The sequence below is a fragment of the Python bivittatus genome, unplaced genomic scaffold (assembly GCF_059951505.1).
Source record: "Python bivittatus isolate LINGU-HERP-01145 unplaced genomic scaffold, Pbiv_v1 ctg000220_np1212, whole genome shotgun sequence".
In the NCBI taxonomy this organism is placed as follows: Eukaryota; Metazoa; Chordata; class Lepidosauria; order Squamata; family Pythonidae; genus Python; species Python bivittatus.
Genome location: NW_028277048.1, coordinates 10,229,125 through 10,253,236, shown reverse-complemented (window position 1 = coordinate 10,253,236; position 24,112 = coordinate 10,229,125). Strand labels below are relative to the sequence as shown.

At 42.7% G+C, this 24,112-nt stretch overlaps 1 protein-coding gene across 1 annotated transcript in view; it reads left to right on the top strand.

The window, feature by feature from the left end:
* SYN1 (synapsin I) overlaps positions 1-24,112 on the top strand; it is an 86,385-nt gene that overhangs the window by 8,416 nt on the left and 53,857 nt on the right. The window contains exons 2-5 of the mRNA XM_025163651.2: positions 17,903-17,960; positions 20,403-20,494; positions 22,694-22,850; positions 23,839-23,928. Coding sequence (XP_025019419.1) covers positions 17,903-17,960; positions 20,403-20,494; positions 22,694-22,850; positions 23,839-23,928 — 397 coding nt within the window. The remainder of the gene's footprint in view (positions 1-17,902; positions 17,961-20,402; positions 20,495-22,693; positions 22,851-23,838; positions 23,929-24,112) is intronic.

Below are 24,112 nucleotides of genomic sequence, written 5' to 3'. Positions count from 1 at the left end.
CCAGGCTTCTAACAAGTGGAAAGCATCATCAGCTTGCACTCAGCTCCTGGTTAGATTGCAGCTGACTGACTGGTGGTGACAGGGCTGCAGAAAGGAGCTACAAAGAGATTCCCTTTCGAGGGGACATGATCTGCTTGAAGCCGAGGACAGTTGAGGTGAGAAAGGGGAACCGAGCCACGGCACGGTCATGCCCTCCAAGATTTACCTAATATCTTCACTTGATATGCTGCTCTCCCCACACCTGAGTGCTTGCTGGGAGGGGGGTGGCTCTTCAGCAAAAAAGCTGGTGCTTTAGGAGGATTGAGCCACAGGGAGCCAGAACTGCTGGCATTTCTCACAGGATCCCTGCTGGGGATGATGTGTTAGGATGCAGAGGCTGTTGTTTCCCAGCAGGGCAAGATGGAGGGTGTCAGTACCTTGGAGGCCGCACAGCCCTAAGGAGGGGAAGCTGTGGCTCTGCTCCCCTGCTGTCTCTCCTTAGTATGTGATCCTGCACTCAGGGATGATCAAAAGGCTGCCTTGTACGCCTTGCTCTCTCCCACGCCCTTCCCTAGCGCATTGTCTTGAGACACAGCTTCTAGGCTTTGCTTGAACCATCTGATTCTATTTGCCCCCTCCTCCAATCTCTTTCTAAAAGGCAAGGTACAGATAGTTGGGATACCACCTCCCATCATCCTTTACCATCAGCTCTGCCGAAGGCTCCAATTGTCATTGCTTTGAATAACTAGATGGCCTTTGGCTTCTGGGCAGAGTTGCTGATTCGTTGGCATTTCCCTAGCCTGCCTGAATGTCATTCTTTCTGCCCCTTGCTAGATAGGATTGCGCCCCCTCGGAAGTGTTGCTGACGCTGTATTGTGCACAAGTCCAGTATGCAGACACAAACATACCAAGGTATCACGGGGAAGTCCAGAAGGTGCCTGGCACTTCCTTCCTTCCTTCCTTCCTTCCTTCCTTCCTTCCTTCCTTCCTTCCTTCCTTCCTTCCTTCCTTCCTTCCTTCCTTCCTTCCTTCCTTCCTTCCTTCCTTCCTTCTTCTGCTTATTAAAGACATCCCCTATTTTAGAGTGCCATCCTAGTTAAATCATGATTTCCATTTCTCTCTCTTTCTCTGCTTTCTCATTTGGCCGGGAACATTTATAAGAGCTGGCCATTCTGCAGCTGCTTTCCCCAGACTCGGCACCATTGGATATTTTGGACTCAAAGTCCCAAAGTAGACATGGGTTATGTTGATGGGGTTCAAGCTGAAGGGGCTGCAGCCCATAACCTCTAGAGTTGCCCAGGTGCAAGAAGGCTGTTTCTCATAGCATTTTGTTCCCTTTCCAAGGTGCCTCTCTCCTGACTTTAACAAAGCCATCCTATGCCTCTCTACTGAGCAGAAATTCCCCTTCAGTTCAGTAAGGGAGACTTCTGTGTAAATGATAGAGAATAGGCTTATAAACACTTACCTGAGAATAAAAAACTCATGAAGAAGAATGGAGCTTGGATCTTGAAGGATCCATTCTGGAAAGTTCCACCAAAATGGGAGTAAATGCCTTTTGTTTCTAGCGCACCAGCACGCACATAGATAGTGCATGAAAACGCAGACTGTTTTTCTCACAACACCTGCATTAAGTCTATTTTGAACTGCTGATAACATATTGTGTAGGACATTTGTGCCTTTCCCCTCCTAGAGCTGTACCCAACTCCACCCCCACCCCACTTGGCTTTTAAATCACTTCAAGAGAAGCTATTCCAGACAAAATGAATACTGCAGGCAGAGTAGAGTCTTTGACAATACGCAACCACGTCAGAGGGCTGGTGGTGGGACTGGAGAAAAGATGCCTGATTGTGCAAATGGGGTATAGCAAGCATGTTTCTTCTTGCATTTGCAGGTTGCCAGATATTTTGGCAAATTTTGCAGAGTTCCTTCAGCATGTATGTTGATATACAATATGCTGTTCTCCTGTTTTAGACTAACTAGGCTGTTTGCAAAGGCAATCTCACATGTAAAGTCATTGCAGTGATGTACTTTATACTGACTCATTGTTCTTCCAAAGCAATATTTTGGAAATGTTGAAGAAATCCTTTTGATCTGAGAAAATAATCAGAAAGCCCCAAGACTCAAGGGTGAAGACATCTTTGTGGCTAATTTCCCCATCTCCTCTTTGCAAGTTCTTAATGGAGGGTTTTTTTTTTTTTAGGGTAGTCTAAAAGTCTATTCCCATTTTAGCTGCATGAAGGTTATTTCCAAAGGCTATCTCTGTGGGATTCCAGCTGTGGCTGATCCAGAGGGAGTTTGTAGCAGCCTTTTGGTTGGTGCACACATTATTTCATGTCCAGCACTGCATCAGAAGTGCTTTAGAAATGCTGCAATCCTACAGGTGTGGACACAGTAGTGAATGGATTCATAATTGGTTTACAGCAGGCAGGGAAAAATTAAACCTGCTTTTCTGTCAGAATCAATTTTGAGCTTACCAGGGTATTTTTGAGGGCAGGTAGCAGTGGCATAGGGAAGACAGGAACGGTATGGTGGGTAGAATAAATGCTGGAGCTATTGTTTGTTGTATTATGGTTTGTAGGGGAGGAAGGGAAGTCTTCTAAAAGTCTTTCTGCCTCCAGGTGTACTGAGAATACTGGGGATTGTAGTTCCAACATTTTTAGAAGATGTGAGGTTGGATACAAGATAGCTTTGGTCCCCAAACTATCATTAACTCCCATCCAGGTAGGCAACCACATTTTTATTTAAAAACTCCTAGCGCTTGTTTGGTTTCAGGAGGTGGAAATTGGGGGGACATTTGCAGGAACAGAACAAAGAATAAAATGTTGTTTGGCTGTGCTAGGCTCCACCTCTGTTTGGATCTGCTTTGCTATTAATCCAGCCTGCTTGAGTTTACAAGGCCTGTGGAGAAGGATTGCCAGATGCAGAGAACAGCTGCCTCTGTATGTGATGTAGCCTGATGTCTCTTGTGCAGCTGTGCATTAAGTGGCATGTTGGACTCTACCACAGTGAGATTAAAAGCAAGGGGAGGACCACCGTGTACCAAAGCATATGCTACCCCTCTGATATGCACATATCTCAAACCACAATTACTGGAATCAAGTCAATCGCAATTTCACAAATGGGTATGAATTAACATGGAGGGCTTACTGTAAACGGGTTAGATCTAGACAGGAAATCAAATGTTAAATGCAGTTGGCTAAACCTTCCTCTATTGTCCTCTCCACCAGGTATCACCAGAAATGGTGCCCCATATTTAAGAGACTTACAAAAGAGAAGCGGTTAACAAGACATAAAGCTCCTGTTAAATTCAAGATTTTATAGTCTTTGGCTAGAGCGTGTATTCTATTTGTGTAGGACTGATACATTTGTGCTCATTCTTCTTGAGCCCAGCCTAGGACTGCCCAAATGTACTGGACTTTGGTTCTCTTAAATCCCATCCCCCAAGGCCTTTCTGGTTGGGAATGATTGCAGTGGACATCTGCCATATCTGGAGGCACCAGACTGGGGAAATGTCCACCAGGGCCTACAATATTTGTGAATACAGTATAAAGAACCATGGAAGAACCAAAGAAGGAAACAAATATTAATGCTACTGGATCTGGACTGTGAAGATCTGGAGGATCACTAGATGCCAGCAGCAATGTCAGTTTTTCTTTATTTTTTTGCTGCTATCTAGTGGGTGCCTACATTTTTGCACCCCAGTTCTGATAGCACAGCTCTATGCCCAGGTTTATTTAACTGTGGTCATTCAATAAGATGCACCAGGGAACCAAGAATGGTTTACAAAATATAATGTGGGTTTACACAATGATCTGTTCCTACACTACTTTACAGTTTGTTTGTGATGTGTTGACCCAGCCATGAGTATACTGCTTCAAGCTGCTGGTGGAGGTGGTTTGCCATAGCTGAATGCAACCTCACATAAACAGCTATTTCCAAATAAGGCAAATGGCATGCTAGGGAAAAAGGTCTAGCTCAATCTGTACCCTGCTGACTTTATTTTCTACTTGCTGGCCATTGCTTATTTCAAGAAAGTGTAAAAATATGATCTATCACCATCTTCAGGAACTATTGGGATCTCTCCTTTATGGAACAAGAATATTTTGAAAGAAGATGGTTGTTTTTAGCAGTGTTCTCCTGAATAGAGATCAGTGGTTGAGGCACATCAGGAGAGGTAGGGATCCCACCTGGAGCAATGCATAAAAACAATATTAGGAAAGGATACTTGACTTATATAGCCAGACTTGCACTCCCAGGCAGGGATCCTGCTCCTTTTACAGGTGTGGCAGAAGAAATTCAATATATAATTGCTTCAGGGGAGGTGCAGTTATCGTGGTAAAATATGCCACCTGTTGCACTGTTGCTGGTTCCAAGGATTCCACATATCTGGAGAGAGGCCAAAGAAGACTATTGCATCACTGTGGTGGGTTAATGTTGGAGTGTAATATATGAAGAAGGCTCGAATGCTGGGAAGGGTGGAAGGAAGAGAAGAGGACGACCAGCAGCAAGGTGGATGGACTCAGTTACAGTGGTAATGGGGTGCACCTTTGGTAGACTTGAAAGACCAGGTTGGGGATAGATCATCATGGAGAAAATCTCTCTATGTGGTCACTAAGAGTCAACAACAGCTTGATGGCACATAATCAATCAATCGACCTTTTGTGTACTTTGTAGGATTCGGGTTCTGAGTGATATGGCATTTGATACTAAAGAGGTGTACTTTTTTTTAGGCTATAGAGTCACGCTTGGCTTTTGACTGGGGTGCCAGGAGCACATCCCAAGAAGCAGCTCAGGCAAAGCAAAGTAGTGGGTGAGATCAGGACAAAGTCTACATTGAGTTAATTACCTCCACATTTAATTAAAAGTAAATTAACTAAACACAGTTAACATGATTACTGATTACTCCCCAGTGTACTTAATGATTATACTGTATTAGTTATTACATTAAAAATAAATATTTTCCTGGCAACATTTGGATAGTCTGCGGGGGCCGTACTCAGGCTTCAGGGCAGGGGCACATGCAGCCCTGAGATGGCAGGTTGTACACCTATGAGCCAAACATTAGTCCTGCATCTCAGATACTGAGCCTTACAAGCACCTGGAAGCCAGCCACGTCTTCTGGTCCGTAACATATTCCTTCCTTCCAATTCCAGGTACGGCATTTGGCTGTTGCTGCTGCCACTTTGCACATGCTCAGAGGTGCTTTGGTCAAGCTCCAGTTGGAATGTTAAGAAAAGATGCCAGATTGGAATCTTGGAGGAGATTAATTCTAGAGACGCAAGCTTGGGGTAGACTCTGTGTGGGAATGCAGAGATGTGCCTGTGAGAAGTCTTTCTTTTTGGAGATGCAGTGCAGAGAAGTGGTGCTGTGAGGGTGTTTGATGCAGGGTGAGTCGAGGCAGCGTATGGCAATTCAGGAGGTGTTGATTGCTTTCTTTTTCTTGGAGATGAAGCACAGAGGTTTCAGAGTGTGTCAGAAGGTTATAGAAATACTGCTGTGGATACTCACGTGGTCTTTCCTGGGGAGCATTTGGAAAGCAGATTTCTTGATCAAGGACAGGGGGCACAATACAGGCTGCTAAAACTTTAGCCTGTACTTCTGCCTTTAAAAAAAACAACAACCACCTTGCAAAAATCTTCAGGTTGTTGCTTCATAGCAGGGGAATAACTGCTATTGCCACGGTCTTATCTTTGCATTTCAAGCTGCTGGGAGAGATTTAGCGACAGTGCTGAGTAGCACTAATGGGCAAACCTTTTTGAGAGAGCCTATTCATGTGTACAAAAGGCCCTGATACAAAAGTGTTTACCCCACTTCTGAACGGCCAGACGTGAAGTCTTCTCTGCAGTGAAGGCAGGGAAGACGGGTGCAATCTTGATGCACTGCGGAGGTCTGCTGCTTGCTTGTCGGGCAGACAGATAATGCGGAGCCTCTGGGTCCTTTTACAAAGCTGTAAAACGTTTGGCACGACAGTAAAGCTGCTTCTAGATGCTACCCTTCTTACTGTAAGAGGAGGCTCACACACTTGAATTCAGCCTGCACTAAAATAAAAGCAAGCCTCCGTGTGTAGAAAGCCCCTGTCCCATCTCATGTTAAGCCATGATATACTTAGTATTGGGGCTTACTGACTAGAGTACAATGGGCTGGGTTCACATACTATCCTGACTCATAAGCCATGGTTTACAAAATAGAGTGGTTCAGGCTTGCGGGTCACATTAAACAATGATCAAATCATTTGATACCTTGATGTGTTATGTGAATCCACTGAACATTTTCCTCAATTATGTTGGTTACATTTGCTATTTGCAGGAAAGTTCCTGAATGGGAGAACTTTCAGGAATATGACTCATTGGAACTTGATATGGTACAACCCAGAAAAGCTTTACACCAAATTCTGCAGTATGTAAAACTGGTCCTTTAACAGCAGGGTGAGGCTGCTTCTATTAAGCCAAGGTCCATGTGTGGCTATGAAGGATATGTTGAGGGCCACACTGTAAACCTGAATGGGACCCCTGATTTTTATAATTTTTACAGTACTTTTAAGCATTTATAAGAGGTTAAGACTAGGGTTGCACATGCTTTGAAAATAATCTGGAAGAGGTGCCTTGGAACATGTGGGAGCAGGAATCTCTTTAAACCAGCCATGCCTTTTTTTTTCAGGCTTACAATTAGCCTGGAAAAAAAAGTAGTACTGCTTTAATGCGATTCTTGAAATAAGCGATATCTTTCTGAAGCTCACCCAAAAACTTGAAACAGACATGGCTGCTTTAAGGAGGTGCCCATCTGGATTCCAAAACACTTATTCCAATTTTTTTTAAAAGAATGGGCAGTCCTAGTGGAGGTGCTGTTAACTTGTGGTGACAACATACAATTTTCTTAACAACACAGAAGTTGTTTCTGGCTAGGAAAAGTTTTCAAAATATTGTTCATTCCATCCCATTCAAGTTTAGAAATGATTTTTTAGAATCGATTACTTTTTACATACACAGACATATGTAGACAGCTCCCTGCAATTTAGAAAATAATTTTTAGGACAATTTCCACTCTTATTCAAGTTTTTTAATATAATGATTACAAAGAACATTATTTGTGCTGTAGTGTGTAGTGTGATCCCTACTATCTGTGGCTTGTTCAACAACCCAAAGTCTTGAGTTAAGATGTTTGAGTTCAGCTCTCTGACTCTTAAAACCTCTCTCCTATTCAGGAATTATTTGTCTGCATTTCTGCATTCCTGAATAAAGGAAAATAAATCTTACACATTTGGTTAAATTAATTACAGAACAGCTAACAATCAAAAACTGTGAGCTACCCCTTTTGTCCCACCCTGTGTGGGGGACTCTGAGAACCATAAACGGGATGCTGGAAGGCCACATGCAGCCTCTCTTTATCCCCCTCCCCAGCTTAGCACAACCTATGTGTGTATGTGCACGTACTGCAGGAAGAACATTCTGTTTAGAGTTGCTAGATCTTCTGCATCTTGAAGCGTTTCCTGGCTTTTGGCATCCCTCCCCCCCATCTCATTTACGGAATTTGGGTCCAAAGGAAAATGTTGTCATGAAGATTCTGTGGTTTGCTACTGTTTCTCCCCTCTTACCACCAACACACACATGCGCACACACAAACAAACAGACAAGGAAAAGGAGAAATAGCTGCACTCTCGCCTTACTGCTGAAAAACCTCCAGCTGGTAGAACCCCAAAAGGAAGACAGAAGTGGGATTGGTAGAAGTTTACTACTAGCACAGGTCCAGGGTTCTGCATTCTGGAGGCTCCCCAAATGTAATTATCATCTCCTCCTCCTCCTTTCTTGCGTCCTTTGTAGGATGGTGAAAGAAGACAGCACACTGCAAGGCAAGAAAAAGATAGCTGGGAGGGGGGATTGCACAGAAAGGAATGGTTGTGGGGGGAAATGAAGGGCAACCAGGAATATGCTTCTCTGTCTGCTGGGGATCGCATGAAGGCTGGATCCCACAGTTCCAAGGCAGAACAAGGCAGGCAACCCTTAGCCTCTAGTGTTGGTGGTGGAACCGATTTCATTGCACCAGAGAAAGCGGATTGAAGGGCTGCAAATGTGAAAGAAGGGATGCTTCCCCATCAAAGGATAACTTCCCGCTACTAAGCTGAATGTTCAATTAGAGAGGATCATTACGGGAAATGCTGATGCACATCCTCGTTCACTATGGGATGAATTACTGGCTGGGGTGTGGAATTAGCCGAGCACAGAAATGTACTCTTCTTTGTGTGGGCGGCAGACACAGTAAAGCACGTCAAGGCGACTGAAAACGCAGGTCTGTAGCAGTGCAGAACAGTCCAGTTCACTGCTACACAGTGGGTTTTATTTTGGTAGCAATATAGGACTGCAGAGACAGTGAGCTGCAATGCGGAAATCACTGGTTCTTACCTAGCCCAAGTCCTTTTTTTAGAAAAGCAACAGTGTCATGGAAGTTGAGGGATAACGTTATAAAGCTCCATGTCATAGCTGAGGTCGCTGCTTTGCAGTCTTTTCCCCCAGGCTGGCTGTGAATTGTTTCCAGTTTTGCTGCACAACTGCAACCAGAAAGCGAGCCTGCACCAAGCATGTTTCACAGTAAGAAGCAGTGCCCGTTAATGGACAGGGCGGTGCTCTGCAGCATAAATTAGGTCTCCCTAACAGAGATTGTGGCCACTAATTTCTCTTGGCTGAGTTATAATTTCTTCCTTCTGGCCTGTTGCCAGAACATGACAATCTGTACTTATTTATTTAATTTACATCTTGCCTCTCCTTCAAGAAATCCAGGCAACATACGTAACGCTTCCTCCTCCCATCTTCCCCTGCAACCACCACCTTGTGAGGTAGGTAGAATAAGGCAGAGATCCAGCATGTTCTTCTTCTACCCTTTATTCTGCTTAAAAGATACAAAACCCATTTCGGTCAGGGCACTACTTTGCCCATATTCCTGGGTAACTGGCTTTTTTCTCTCCAGCAGGGTGGGGAAGGCAAGGGATCCTCCAGGTGCTCAGCCTTAAAAGCCAGAATTTTTTAAGAGACTCGAAAGAAGAGCTACACAATAATACATCGCAGGGAGCTGAAATGTAATCTGCAAGAACCGCGAAAGCAGGCTCTCAGCTCTGGCTGCCAGCAGTGGGCTTGTTAAGGGTTAACAGTGCACCAGGGCCGAACGAACGCTGCCAAGTAAACTACATGGCCGTGGATCCACTTGAGATTTTACCTTTCTGTGGAAAACATGATGGCCTGCTCAACCCAGCAGCAGTTCACAGTACCTCAGAACTGGGCAATATGTTGCAGAAGACAGAAGTGCAGGCTGCAAAAACGTGTTGCTTGCAGTAATTGGAAAGATCTCAGCATCTTATGCAAAGGTTGCAAGCAAATTACATGATGTATGCAACAGACTCAAATACAGCACAAGGGCTGTCTTTGCAGGCTAGAAACAGAAATGTAGTTGGGTTTGCAGAAACGCAAGGATGTTTCCGTAATGTAGTGCATGCTAGAGGACTGGGCAGTTTTCTTGCAGAAAGAGAATGGGAACACATGTCTTCTTGATTTAGCTGTCCTTGCAGTTAAAACAGAACATGCAAATGGACATTTCTGTGGGAAAATGATGGGAGCTTTCTGGAGCAGTATTTTAGAGATAGGCTGCGAATTCTGGAAAGATGACTGTACAGTAGCTTGTAGAGCTGGTGGTTGACGAGGACATTACCTAGGGAAAAACAAGAGACGGGCCTTGGAAGCGCAGTTGCTTCTGCAGATAACCGCGAACAGGGGAATATCGATATATTTAGCCATGGCAGCTGCTCTGGCTGCATCGGAGACAGCTTCGCGCCCTCCGGATGCTTGGGATTCTAATTCCCTTTGGCCCAGCAGAGGATTATGGGAGTTGTGATCTAGCAAAGCTTCATGCGGACTTTACAATAAAGCGTCAGCGAAACAAAACAGGAACGGAGCCCGTTTGGGACAAGCTGTGCTTTCGCGCGCGCGTGGACCAGACCCGGGCTTTGCGATGCACCAGTCGGAAGCTGGGCTCGGAGGAAAACAAGCGATTTTGCGCTAAGCAGGACCTGCTGTTTGGCTGCCACGCCAAGACCGCGGGCACCGCAGAGGCGGAAGCAAGAGCGCTGGGTTGGGAATTCCTTCCCATCAGCTGCTCCTGGACTTGAGCTTGGCAGATTTCAGGCTAGCGAGCGATGTGGTCTTGCCCTGCGCGTGCCTGTGCGCGGGGAAGAACCAGCAAGCAGGACCTTGTGATCAGCAGCTCCCCTCCTCCAATTTTGTCGCATGGCTAAAGCAGATATTTTCTCCCCCCCCCCCATCGCATCGACTAATCCTAGTGAGTCAGAAAGCTGTGGGGGCGTTTCCGCGATGCTCCCAATCCGTTACGGAAATGGGGGGGGGGGGAGAGAGGAGGGGAAGGAAAGGGGCTATTCGGGATTGGGAGGGGGTGCGAAAGGGGAGAGGGGGTAGGTACTCTACTCACAGCTCCACAATGAGGGATTTGATGGTACCGTAATCCCTGCCCCAAATTGTAAAGACGACCGTGATTGCATTGCTGGGATTTCATTCTTTGCAAGGGGCGGAACGGGGGCGCAGCGTTTTTCGCTGTCTTTCTAGGAAGCCTGCGTTTGGCGTACGAAAAAAAAAAGGTTTCATCTTAATGGCGTAGCGCCAGGACGTCCAGCAGCTGGCCGCCCGTGTCTGGGCTGCGAAGCTGAACGAGTTCGGGTCGCTAGTAGCGGAGGCCACCGCGGCATCCCAGGTTTAATCCGGGAGGTAGAAAAACATCCCAGAAGCGCAAATGCAAACAGCTTGCCAAGGAAACATCAGGGGCTGGGCTCGATGGGAAGGGACGCTCTTTTTAAATCTGGAGTGACCCCTTTCTTTAAAAACAAGGGTGGGCGTTCAAGCCTCCCTGGAAGATCCCCAGTAAATCCTCTCCGGTCCCTCGAGTTGAGGTCGGTGGACGCTGCGGAACTACAACTCCCAACATGCCTCAAAACTCTGCATACCGGCTGGGGCTGCTGGAAGTTGTAGTTGAGCAAGAGCAATCTTTTTTTTTTATCCCGCCTTTATTATGTTTCTAGATAACTCAAGGCAGCGAGCATACCTAATACTCCTTCCTTCTCCTATTTTTCCCACAACAACAACCCTGTGAGGTGAGTTGGGCTGAGAGAGAGAGGCTGGCCCAAAGTCACCCAGCCGGCATTCGTGCCTAAGGCGGGAGTAAACTCCCCGTCTCCTGGTTTCTAGCCTGGTGCCTCAACCACTAGACCAAATTTCTTTTGTGCAAGGAATGGTGCAGATTCCTCTTCCGAGAACATGGCAGGCCAACTGCAGGCCCTATTTCCTTTATTTGTGTTTGGTAAATTACAGGGCTCACTCCTGGCAGGGCAATCTGTCTCTTGTTTTGCCGACCAGAATAATGAGGTTAGAAGAACTGACAGGCAAAACAGGAGGTGATTTGTAATGGGGAACAGAGGGTTTGTCAAGAGTTTCCTCTTTCACCTGCACTCTTTGTTCCCCTCAGAGAACAAAAGCTGGGTTGGTACAAATGCTCCAGCCAAAATGCAGTTGGCTCATTTGTCCTGTGTAGTTCATTTACATCAGGATGTAGTGTGAATTTGGGCAATTGGGATCAATCAAACCATAATTAAATAAACTTATCGGTAAATGTATAGTGTAAACACAGCCCACTGCGTGAAAACTACAACCAAAATGGCAGACGGCGTGTATTTGGCTTCAGGCTTCCCTCTACAGCATCCTTGCCCTCTCCTGAACCTGTTTTATCAAGAAATTGCAGTTATTCCAGACTTTATTCATGTTCTGTGTAATTTTGGCCTATGGTAAAGACACACGTGCATAAGCAATTGCTTACAAGAATTTGGAAAGGCTGTTACTGACAAAATGTTACCCATCAAGTCCCAAAAGCTGAACTACAGCAGAGACCAGACAGGCCCAGGTGATGAGCTCCTTAACAGACCCACATGGCCACAACAGTCCTCAGGGCTAGTTTTGGCTAGTTGCTGTCAGCCACAGCCCCTTTGCTGGTGCATAGGTAAAACGGGAAGAGTTGCTTTTCTCCCTGGAGGAGAAGCAGGCTATCAATGCAAATGGTCTCCCCTGAAATTCATGAGGCTCCCATTATTGCGTTTTCTTGGTGCCTGGTGAAGACCTATCTTTTCCTCTGGGCCTTCACCACCGTATTTTATTAACTGGTTCAAGATGCATTTCTATAGAAGCATATTTAATAATAATAGCAACAACAGTGAAATGAGAACACTAGAGAATCTGTTGCCATTTGGAGTAAGTAAAGGAATTTGTAGGGAGATTCAGCTCCTAACTGTATATTCTTATATTATACTGAATTTTTGCTTGGCTCCTTTAACGCTGAGGCCAAAGTCAGTTGGAGAGGCTGTTTGGGAAGCAAGCAGGATTGTTGGGCTTCCTGGAAAAGGGCAGTTTAATTAGGTGAATTGAGAGTTAGGGAGTCAAGAGCCCAGGCTCCCGGGTTCCCCCTTAACATGCCAGAAAGTAGAGAATCTACTGGATTGAAATGAGTGGAGAGTCTGATCTGGAGATGAACCAGTAATTGTTGATATAACTAAATATGTTTGAAATATATATATGCAGATTTCAAAGGTATTTGTTGGGGAATGTTTAAGTACTGTTTATATGGCAAAGTGGGCAATTCATGGCCATTAGTCAGTAGTCCTGACCCTCATTTTCGGCTATCTGAGAACCCTCTGACGTGCTGGCATAAATTCTGCAGTTTCCTGCTGAAAACCATCGGTGTCCTACCATTTTTAGGTGAGAAACAGAATGAAATACTCATTTGTGCCATAGATTGGACTGAATGAAGCTATTTTATATACCTGAAAAGAGCCAGACATATCCCTCCTGGGGAAAATTTAGAAAATCCCAGGCTGTACTGAGCCTGTGAAATGCTGCTTTCCCTGGTTTAGGGTATTTCTCACAGCTATCAGCTTTGCGTTCAGTGGTTTAGATCTTCAGCATACTCTGTCTCTTTCTCTCTGCGACAGTCACTGATTCTCCCCTGTCCCTGCTGGCATTTGGTAAATGGAGGAAACAGCTCGTGATGTTGCGCTACTGGGTCTAGACTTAATAGAGCAGGAAGCAAAGTCCCAACCAGCCTGTTTGGCTTACTCTGCAGCAAGTCAATGCCGGTTTGTGACACTAGAGGGCACCATCTTACAAAGACTGGCACAGCTGTTAGACTAGAGCTGTAGTTTTCAATCTTGTACCTATCTTGTACATTCTAACCTAGGATTATGATAGAAGGAAAAAGCCATTTTTCTCCCAAAGGACACTTATATGTTTATAGGCACTTTGCTATTATAGTTACCTTTTACGATAAATATGAACTTAATAGTATGTTTTATCATGAGATCTCCCTGCAGTCTAGTATTGGCGCGGAATTACCACAAAAGGAGACCCTGGGCGCCCTTTTGAGGAACCAAGCCCTCCTCTCCATCAGCTGTGGCTGTGAAAGAGATAGAGGTGCCCTTAGTGCTCACTGTCTGGGCAGAGAAGGGCATGCTCTCAGCAGGCAGAAGGGTGTCTGGACAAGGGCCTGCTTATTGGCCAGGTTGCCAAGAGGTGAGAACTGGTTCATTATGTTGGCCTGGTGGCTGGGCAGGAACACAGAATTGGGGCCAGGCCAATTAAGAATACTGTAGGAAAAGTCACAGGTAGATGCCCATTAAGGCAGCCTTGGGAAAATGGGCCACTCCCTGCTGTTGGCTACCATAGCCAAGGCTTCTCATCTCTACTGCAGAGCAGCAGCTGTTCTTTGTGTGAGTGGTTATGTTCAGTTGGCACATGTATCCCCTGGAGCTCACAATGGATTTCTTTTCTGATTTTGTAATTATTCTTTCCTTTGCAGGAGGAACATCTTAAGAATCTCTTTTCCCCCTGCAGCATGAAATGCTTCTGTTGGAAACTGTTATCCTTCATTCTGCTGCATTTGGCAGGGTACGCCTGCATCTCCCCTAGGCTCCAGGGTACTGCTAGTGATACATGCACCACTGATTGTAAAACATTGGATTAGAGGACACTGTGTGAAAGAGATTAGAAGGGGCTTTCTTATATTGGCGCTGGGACCCTCTGTTTGCCAGTTTGTAAAATGTAAGAGAAGGAGCCTTTGTGCTGCGGTAAACATGCTCAGGGTTTTTTTTTTCCAAGTTAAGAGAACTGGCCACTGACCTCCACTTCTTCTCCCCTCTCTAAATTCCTTATGGAATTTGGTTACTCCTGAGACTGAGGCAGGAAAAAAGCTTCTTTCACAAGGAGTAATGATTTTCATGAATGCTGGCACCCTGTTTGGCCTGGCATTGGGACAAACGGCAGGGAATGGAATGCCCCTTCCTGTTTTGCCTCGCTTGTGAAAATTGCAGTGGCAATTTTCAATGTAGTTGGAAGCCAGTATCCTGGATTAAGCGGCAAGGCTGTCCTTAGGGAGGGGGAAGTTTTTCTCAAATTTAAAGCTTATTTTAATGCTACCCTAAGAAGGTGCAGTAATCAAGATAGGGGAATCTAAACTTAAAACAATAATTAGGGTGTTACAAATTTTGATTTTAATTAGAAAATCCCTTCCCAAACAATAAGGCCAGATTTCTAGATATAAAACAAATTTGCTTGAGAAAAGAGGAAAGCAGGAAAAATAAGGGAAGGCAGTCCTCCCCACCCTCCATCCCCGAATTCCAGATAAAGATGGTCTATCTGATAGACTGTCTGTTAGCTGCTTGAGTGGGACAAACTCTTAGTTTTTGGTTTGGCACAGCTATGCCCCTAAAGTAGCAGTGAGTTGGCCCCAAGTCAGATGCCTAAATAAGTGGAATTCAGTTTTTTCCCCTACTCCATAACAAAGTTTTTTCTATATAATCCATTGTAGACAATGCCACAACTCAGTTTGTGCCTTTATCATTCCCCTACAGAGTGATTAGAAAGGTTGGTTCAATTACTAGACAATTTCTGATTTGCTGGCTAGACCCAAGATAATAAAGATGGAACATTACCCTTGATTTGATAAAGCACTAATCATTACCCTGAAAGAGACTGTCTTTGACTTACCTTCTCCATCCAACTGAGAATTGTGCTCAAAAAAATAGAAGAGAAAGGGAGGGGCTGCCTAGTAACATAAAAAAGCAAGAGGCATCTCTCCCACTTTTCTCTGAAGATGTACTGAACCTCAGGAGTCTCAGGCAAACAGGTAGTAACTAGTTTAGCTAGAGTGACTGTATTGATTTTTAGGGCTGGGCTGACTTTGAATATGACTTGGAAGAAGTCCTTCTGACCTCACATCAGTGCTATTTTAGTGCCTCTCCTATATTCATTAAAGTAGTCTGACTTTTTCAGGCTTTTATTCTTTTAAGAGTCACATGAAAATCTTAAAGCAGTGGTGCTTTTTTTTTTTTTAATGCTTGCATGGAACCCTAAAAAAAAGTCAGGCTATTTTGAAGAGTAGTGGAGAGGTGCTGTGCCTGTGTGTGGTCTGAATTCCAAAAGAATTGAGATGGGAGGATCATTGTGTATGGCACCCATTCTGTGTGAAGACTCCAAAAGACTATGATTCCCATGCATTTTATACTGCCTAATAAGACTTGTTCGGTCCATTAAAACTTGGCCAGTCCCATTTTGGTGTTTTTCTCATACCTCCTGGTACTTTTCCACATGGAAACTACGGATTGATTTAAAAACTGTCTTATGTTGTGAAAAATATAAGTTTTGTCTTCTTCAGAGTTTTAATTCTGGTATATTTTCACATGCTGAATAAACTGAAATCTTTATTTGAGCAACCTTTCTGCCTCTTTAGCCTGCTCTTAGTGGGTCTTATGTACTCCATAAATCCTACATGCTTATTCACACAAGCCATGGCATAAAACTACATGTCATTATATAATGATTGGCATTATATAGCAGTGATAATACAGTGATATTAATACATGTTCCATTAATTAATGTGGGGGGATAATGAAGCATTAAGAATTCTCCAGCTGGAAAGATTAGGGTATTTTGGGAGCTTCAGTCTGACTGATGGTGGTCTGTCCTAAATATCTCTTAGTGGGGAACTGTTAGAAGAAGGGATTTGTCAGCGACTTTTTAAATTAGTGTCCCCGCAGCTTGTGACAGTGAGTTTCAGAAGTTAGTGAGAGTTCTTTGTAGAGAGAATTATCTGAGAGAGGAAGAGCAGGTTGGCCTCCTGCTTAGATGTTAATTAGCTTCTTTCTTCCATCTGTTTTTCTCCTTTTTAGAGCAACAGTCTCAGATTTATAGAAATTTGAGTTAAGTGAAAGCCAGCCACTTGGGGAAGCTGTTGTTTTGCCCAATCAAGCTAAATGCTCAGTCTCTCAAATCACGAGTTTAGTTAGGAAATCAGATTATTATGTGGTGGCTAAATTTACCTTCTCAGTGATCCTACAGTTGAACAATAAAAGTACTGGTCAGTCTTTGCCACTCCTAAGAGCTTATGTTAGAAATGTTTATTGGAAGAGTTTTGATGTATTTAGGCCTCTCAGCATGGAGCCAACTTACCAGATGCTGGGTGGGAGGGCAGTTGTCACAAGGAGAAGAAAGGTCCTTTGTGAACATGTATTTTCTTCCTGGAATTGCTTTCTAGTTTGGAGGGCGGGGGTCTTAGTTGTCCAGTTTGGCTGTTGTGGTTAAACTGGATGTAATTTGGAGTGGAGGGGATGATAATGTTTGCTACTGGTCACAACAAACACAGGCATAGCTGGGTGAGCTGTTCCATGAAAGTGAGGGGTACTTGCCTTTGATATCTGCATTAAGTACCATTAGATTGGTAGAATGGTTGATAACTATCTGACCTCTAGAGCGCAGCTCATTGCAACAATGGCCCGTGGAGTTTCCATTGAATAGTGGGTTTTTGTGAAGTCTAGTGAGGCTTGTCTTGGGAGACACCCCCAATTCAGTTGTTCAGCTGATATTAATGCAAGAGCTGGATAGTTTCTAAAGCTCAGTGAAAGTGTCCATTTCAGTCCTTGGCAAGAATGAACTATCTTTTTCTTGGCCACTTGCTGGACAAGAAAGAAAGGATGGAAAAAGAAATGTCATAAAAGAGGAGACAGAGAGAAGGGAGGGATCTTTCTCTTTTGACTTTCCCACTGTGAGCAAGAGGCCTCTGACAGATTTCTGCCCTGATTTTTTTTGGGGGGGGGATCCTCCAATCCTGTATTAATGAGTAGCATTTTTTTTTCACAAACAAAATACTGAGATTTGACAACATATGGTTTCTCCCTCTTCAGATAAAAGTGATATTTGGAGAAAAAATTGCTGGTCTCTTAGAAACTAATAAGTTATGATAGCACATTTTAAAATTTTTATTTATATTTCAAATTCATCACCGCCCATCTCACTATGGAGTGACTCACATTTACTACATCCAACCATCTTTATATTCTAAAAGATTTTCCATTTTAAAAAAAGAATTGGAAAACTCAGATGAGACCACATCACTTATGATTCTTTGGATGGGAACCAAATTGATGGATAAGTACACATTTTAAATATCAGCAACAATATATAGAGCAGGGAGGTTTACTTGTATTTAGAAATGATGTTGGCTGATCATGGAACATTCCTGAGCAAGAGATAGTAGTAGACAATCTAGTGAAGCATAGTTCAAATCTGCCCTGTTCTCACGGGTTTTGGATTCCTCCAGATTTACCAAGGAGATAGAAAATAGTGGTTTAAAAGAGGTAAAGGTATGGCATCAGTTCAAACTGATACTTCTTGGCTTATCCGGCTGAGCTTAGATTCATCCCCTTTGTATTATAGATCCCATCTTCATGTGCTATTAAGGGTGACTATGTATACTGACTCCATCTGGGATCATAACCTTAAAGAACAATCTGATTTTGTGGTAACTTAAACATTACTATGTCTTTTCCTTTTTCCAGGGCAAAATATTTCAAGGGGAAGAAACTTCATGGGGAGCTGGACATCAAGGTTGAACAGGTAAGCCTGGGAGCAAGTATTAGGGACTGACTTTTGGAGTCCTTCTCAGAGTTTCAAACATATGGCTTTCCAGTTATTGTTGGGCTACAGTTTCCATATGTCTTCACAGTAGCTATGTTGGCTAGGGCTGATGGTAATTAGAGTTAAATAAGACCAGTACCATCCTGCTCTAAGAAGGATATGCAGTACTTGCTTGTTGTGCATTGACCCCTGTGATTAGCAGGCAGTGTTAGCAGGATGGGTAAATGTCTGGCCTGAGCCTCAAAAGTAGCTTAAAGCCAAACCACAGTTGTCCTCACATATATTGACTTTGACACACTAATGGAAGGTTCAAAGAAATGCCATTTAATGAGGGCCTACCTTGAGCTATTGCTAATCTTGGAGGAACAAAAATCTTTTAAAATCCATTCTACACAAAAGAGGAAACAAATAAATTACTAGTGCCTGTGGTCCGTATTCTTAGTTCACATTATGTGGATCTATCTGGTAGTATGCAAACAAACTAGAACAGTTGCTATGACAGGGAGCTGCAAAGCCTCCAAGCTATCTTTCACCTTAAAAGACCAGTGAAATAATAGCATGCAGGTGAAGTCCTAGAGCTGACAAGAGGGAGAAGATAGGAGTTACTTTCAATAGGAGAAGAAATTCCCTCTCCCTGCAAGTATGTTGCAAATATTAGCTTTACTCTGGCTTCATATATACTCAACAACACTGCTCACCAGCAGAGCTGATGTTATTGGACTGCATAGGAGCACAGTTCTGTTGCAAAAAAATATGTGGAGGTGAACAGACACTGATTCATGCTTAATGTCATATTGTCTTGTGAGGAAGATGCACACTTGGTTAAGGGTAAGTCCACATGGAGTGTTTGCTTAGGTTTCAATGTTGCCTCATTTGAATTGCAGTTTATTGAAATTAAAATTTCGTCCATAGACTTTTGGTTTGAATTGAGAATAAAGCATAAAATACATAGTGTAGGGGAAATTTAGAAATGATGGGCAGGATAAATTTCAAGGAAACTACCTCACCATTAGGTTACATTTTTCTGCTGAGAATCCATTGGATAAAGACCAGGGAGGAGAGATGTTATTGGAGAGAATCCAAATTCCACCAGCATGTAATTTCTGCCTACATTTCTGCCCTTAAAATGAAGCTGAGAATGAATTCAAAGTAAGATAGCCTGAGGAGAATCCCTGCCTGTTTTTGTATTCTAGGATAGTTCCAAAATTAGATTTTTCAAACCCTTAATATCTTATCATACATGGTTGATGGGGGCTGGAAATGAGGTGATGAATTAACTTCTGTCTACCTCTAGAGATTATTTTCAGTGTAGACTTTTAAACGGTCTTCATGCGATCATGACTCAAAACTGAATTGTAGCAGTTAAAATGTTGGATTAAGACCAGGGAGGCCTAGGTTCAGGTTCATCTTCAACCATGGAAGCTGACTTTGGGCCAGTCACCGTCTCTCAGCCCAATCTATTTCACAGGTTTATTGTTTGAGGAGAAACAAGAGGAAAGGGTTCAGCGTATACTAAGTTGAGCTCTTGGGATTAGAATGGAGTATAAATCTAACAAATAAATCAGTTTGGTGTTATATGTGCAGCCAGGTCATTTATGGCTTTTTTAAAAAATCATGATTAAGATAGACTGTACAAATGGTTCAAGTGATAATTAAAAGACGTATTTTTTTTAATCAGGAAGCACTTGGGAAACCCCTGCATTTAGAAAAGATTTTTGGAAGTTGTCATGAATTCATTTAGTTGAGGTCACTCGTGGGTTTAATGGCCACTCTACAGAAGCTGAGAATGAGTATCAAGAAACACCTTAAAATTCTTCACCTTCTGTAGATAGTTGAGGAAGTCCCTAGCTATGATGAAACCAGGGGAAAATAGTAACCATAAGGGGTCAGATGCTGAATGTTGAACTACCTTCTTGTGGATGTGATTCCAACTGTTAGCAGTCAGGTTGCTATCTTTGCCATGCTTTTTTTTAAACTTAGAAAAAAATAGCTTTCAGTTATAGTACTGGTTCCATCTTAATTTAAATATCTCACATGCTTTTTCTTTGTTGTTGCTTTCTTTTTCTTATTACTAATTTCATTCTTTTTTATGCCATGTCATGTTGTTACAGCCTGTGGTCATAATAACTTACTGAACTTTGAACTAGTTGAGGACCTTGTTTGCTGTGATGGGCAAGTTTCCTTCAAAAGAAGCTTGTCTAGTCTTGCTGATTTTCTGACTGAAGTATCTGAAGAACCACATTATTTCCTGGAATTCTGTTTGGTACAGGACAGTCTAGCTTCTGTATGCATTTGTAGATAGAAAGCTTGCTCTGTGGGCTGGAGCAATCATCGTGGGTATCCCCGTACCTTGAAAAGTTGATGTGACAGCTCTGAGAATGTATGAATGCGCTAAATATGGTTTTGTCTTGTTTGTACTAGGCAGAATTCTGTGACCTGAACTTGGTGGCTCATGCTAATGGCAATTTTTCTGTTGACATGGAGGTTATGCGCAATGGGATCAAGGTAGTACGGTGAGTAGCAACATGGCACTATCTGTAGTTTATTATGCTTGTTCAGAATTTTATGTATTAATGGCTCATTATGCTTTAACATATTTCAGGGGAAATACTGAGTTTGATCTTGGCTACTGATCAAATAATATTTCATCCGTGAGCTTAACTGTGTATGTAAAAAAAAGCCTGCACTAAGTTTATTTAAGTCCATTATGTGTCTAGAACTTGGGATTTTTATGAAATTGGCAAGTTACACAGATTTTTGCTTTTTATGAATCTGCCCTGGTTGACCCAAGAGGAGAACATTATTACTCTGCCCAACATTTTTCTGGCTACTGAGATTGTGCAGTACAGTATAGCGTTAGTGTCCAGTATATAATTATCATCTTTAGAACTCTAAAACAATATTACTCATTGCAGTGCTACCGTTGAAAAGTTACTAAAGAATCCGACCTTTCCCTGGGATTATTTGACTTCCTGAATAATTTTATATATACTTGCAGCTGTTTTTATATCCCTGCAGCTGTTTAAGCAGCATCTGAAAAATTAACTCTTCCTCTCAAATGTGCTCTCTTATATTCTGCTTTTCCTGCCGCCCCCCAAAGCTATCATATATATGATCGATGTATTTCTCCAGATGTATTGGACTAAACCCCCCATTATGTCCAACACATCTGGAAATTACCAGATTGGCCAATGTTGAAGTAAATTGTTCTTTAATAGTAATTCTAACTTATGATGAAGGCTTGCTGTGTTCTCAAATGGAAGTCTTTCCCATCACTAACTGCCCAAAGTCTTTTAAAAAAGAGACGTCAGAGATGCTAAGCATGGGACCTTCTGTATATAAAGCATGTGCAGGATAACTCAAGTTGCAGGATTGGTTTTGCAAAATAAAATGCAGACGTAGAAGCCCCAACTGATTTAGGGCATGGGATGGGAGGTGGGGAGCTTTTAACTATTTCTCTGTCATCATATTCTTGATCTGAATTTTCTATCTGGCCTGCCACCCCCCTGCCATCCACGTACACATCTGGTATTATTTGCATTGGGGAGTAAGCATGTTTTCTTTATAATGACAGTTTTTCCCCTCAGTAAGCCACATGGATGTGTCTACAAAATCTTAAGGAAGCAACTTCAGCTTAAAGGAGATTTTATTTAATTTTTAATCTGGAGCAAGACTACAGTGGGGACAGGTCTTCCCATCTTGATCTGGATTGGTTCCCTGTACCTGCAATTTACATTTTAAAAAGCAACACTCAGTTTTTAATCCTGTGATTGAAATACCACAGAAGCTTCCAGGCAAGATTTGTTTTCTTTAACACAACTGTTGTATTTTGAAGTGCACATACAAATGCATACATTCACACAATGTAGTATTTTTGCACCACTTTTATCAGACTTCAGGATGATTGTGATATCAGCAAATATGCCAAAGAAGAAATCAGTAGATAACTCCTTCAAACAGACAAAATGTGCTTAATTAAATCAATTATTCTGTAAATCTGTTAAAATGTCTGGATGAATAAAAATGTTTTTATCTACTTGGTTTCTAAACATTGATGCCAGATCAACCTCTCTGAACACCATTGGTGCAGCACACAGCTACATTAATCTTTGTGATGTCAAATCTGACATAACCTCAAATGGGACATGGCCCAGGGCCTTCCAAGCTGCGATAGGCTACAATGAAAGTGTTGGAAGAAGCCTTAAGTGTACATGCTCTGATAATTGCTGGGAAATTTCTACTACAGCTTGACCACCCATGAAGGTTGAATTGTGGCAGAATAAACAGTGCACTGTCTGGAAATTAGTCTGTGAACACATAGTTATTGTTTATCCCTGAGCTTGGGAATGTGGCAGCCTTGGGTCTTAATGAGTAATCTTTTCATTTTCCTCCAGCGATTGAGGAAATGAGACCAACTTGAATCAAGACTAATGGACTGCTTAAAACAAATTTTGCAAATTGCATGGATACTTAAAAGCTGTGAATTCCCTGTGTTTTATATCTTAATATGTTATTTTATCTACCCCTACAGAGGATCTATAGCTCTCTCAGTGGCAGTGGAAGATCAAAGGAAAGTGAACATATGGAGCAAGAGGGTTTGATTTAGGCACCTAAAATGGAAACTATAGATTAGGAAGCAGGTTTTGTGGACAGATGCATGAGATTTTTTTCCTGGCTCTCCTTCCTTTTCATATCCACACTTTTCCTTCCAGGAGCCTGAAGCCAGACTTTGTCCTGATCCGCCAGCATGCCTACAGCATGGCTCGTGGTGGAGACCATCGTGGCATTGTTATTGGCTTGCAGTATGCAGGCGTGCCCAGTGTCAACACTTTGCATTCAGTATACAACTTCTGTGACAAGCCTTGGGTGGTGAGTGGCAGAAGATGATGATGGAGTGAAGAACCAGACCTGTGGTACTGTAGGTTCTGTATTAGAACTGAACACAGGAAATTTAATGTTGTAAATTGGAGAACATACAAGGTGGTGTATTTGGCCTGATTTCCTTATTCTGTGCATGAGAGGTATTCAGTTTGTATCCAGGAGGGCTTATTACATTTTACTAACTTGTTTTTAAGCTGCTTTTGGATAATGTAAAATGTAAAAATACAATAATCATTCATCATTCAGTATGCAGGGTAAGAAATGGTTAAACAACACCTTTATAACAAGAGAAGGTAGCAATTTAAAAAATAGCAAGTAATGTCAACTAATTAAAACGTCTGAGTAAACAAAAGTGCTGAAGTAATTGCAGTGTTGGTATTAGTTACACTTTCTACAAAGAAGCTCTTTCTCTTTATCATCACATAATATATCCAAGATGCCAACTATCTTAACTCATAGGCAAGCTAACTTAGAAGAGGTTATCCTAGAATTAGCTGGATCCCAAACTCTTTGTGTATTTAAAGATAGGCATGAGTGGCACCTTAAATTGGACTTGGAAGCCAACACGTAATACTGTTTTTCTTGGTTGGGCGAGTTATCACCGGATGCTCATTCTACGCTAGCAGAAGCCTTTAGTTTGTCTTTGAGGACATTCCCTGGACAGAATATTACAAAAATTGGCTAAGTTATGTGTATCTAGGAAAAGCGGTGACTAGCATGTCAGCACCTCCCTGTGAATTGGGAATCACCTCAGTGTTACCGATGATGGTGGACATTGGATGAGATCTCTGACATTAGCTGGGTTGCAACATATTCTGTTAATAAAAACTTCCATTTCAGGATCAACTACAGAGAAGGAAGAGGGAAAGGAGTTGCAAAGGGAGGGGTCAATAGGAAAGTTAAAATAGAAGCCTGTGGAAATAGATTTAGAAACACTTCCCTTGTTTCTTCTCTTACTGCACTGTCTCTCCAATAGTTTGCCCAGATGGTCCGCCTGCATCGCAAGCTTGGTCCGGAAGAATTCCCCCTCATTGACCAGACATACTATCCCAATCATAAGGAGATGGTAAGTTGGACTGGAGTGTCAAAGGCTGGGAATCTTTCCGATTATGTGTTGAGACTAGCACATTTTGAGTTCTCTGGGTCTTTTAATAATTAAAAGGGCAAGTAAGCCATTTCTGAGTTGGACTGTTGAGGGTGACCATGTTTATACATTAGTACATATTTATGCATATAGCTAGCCTCATTAA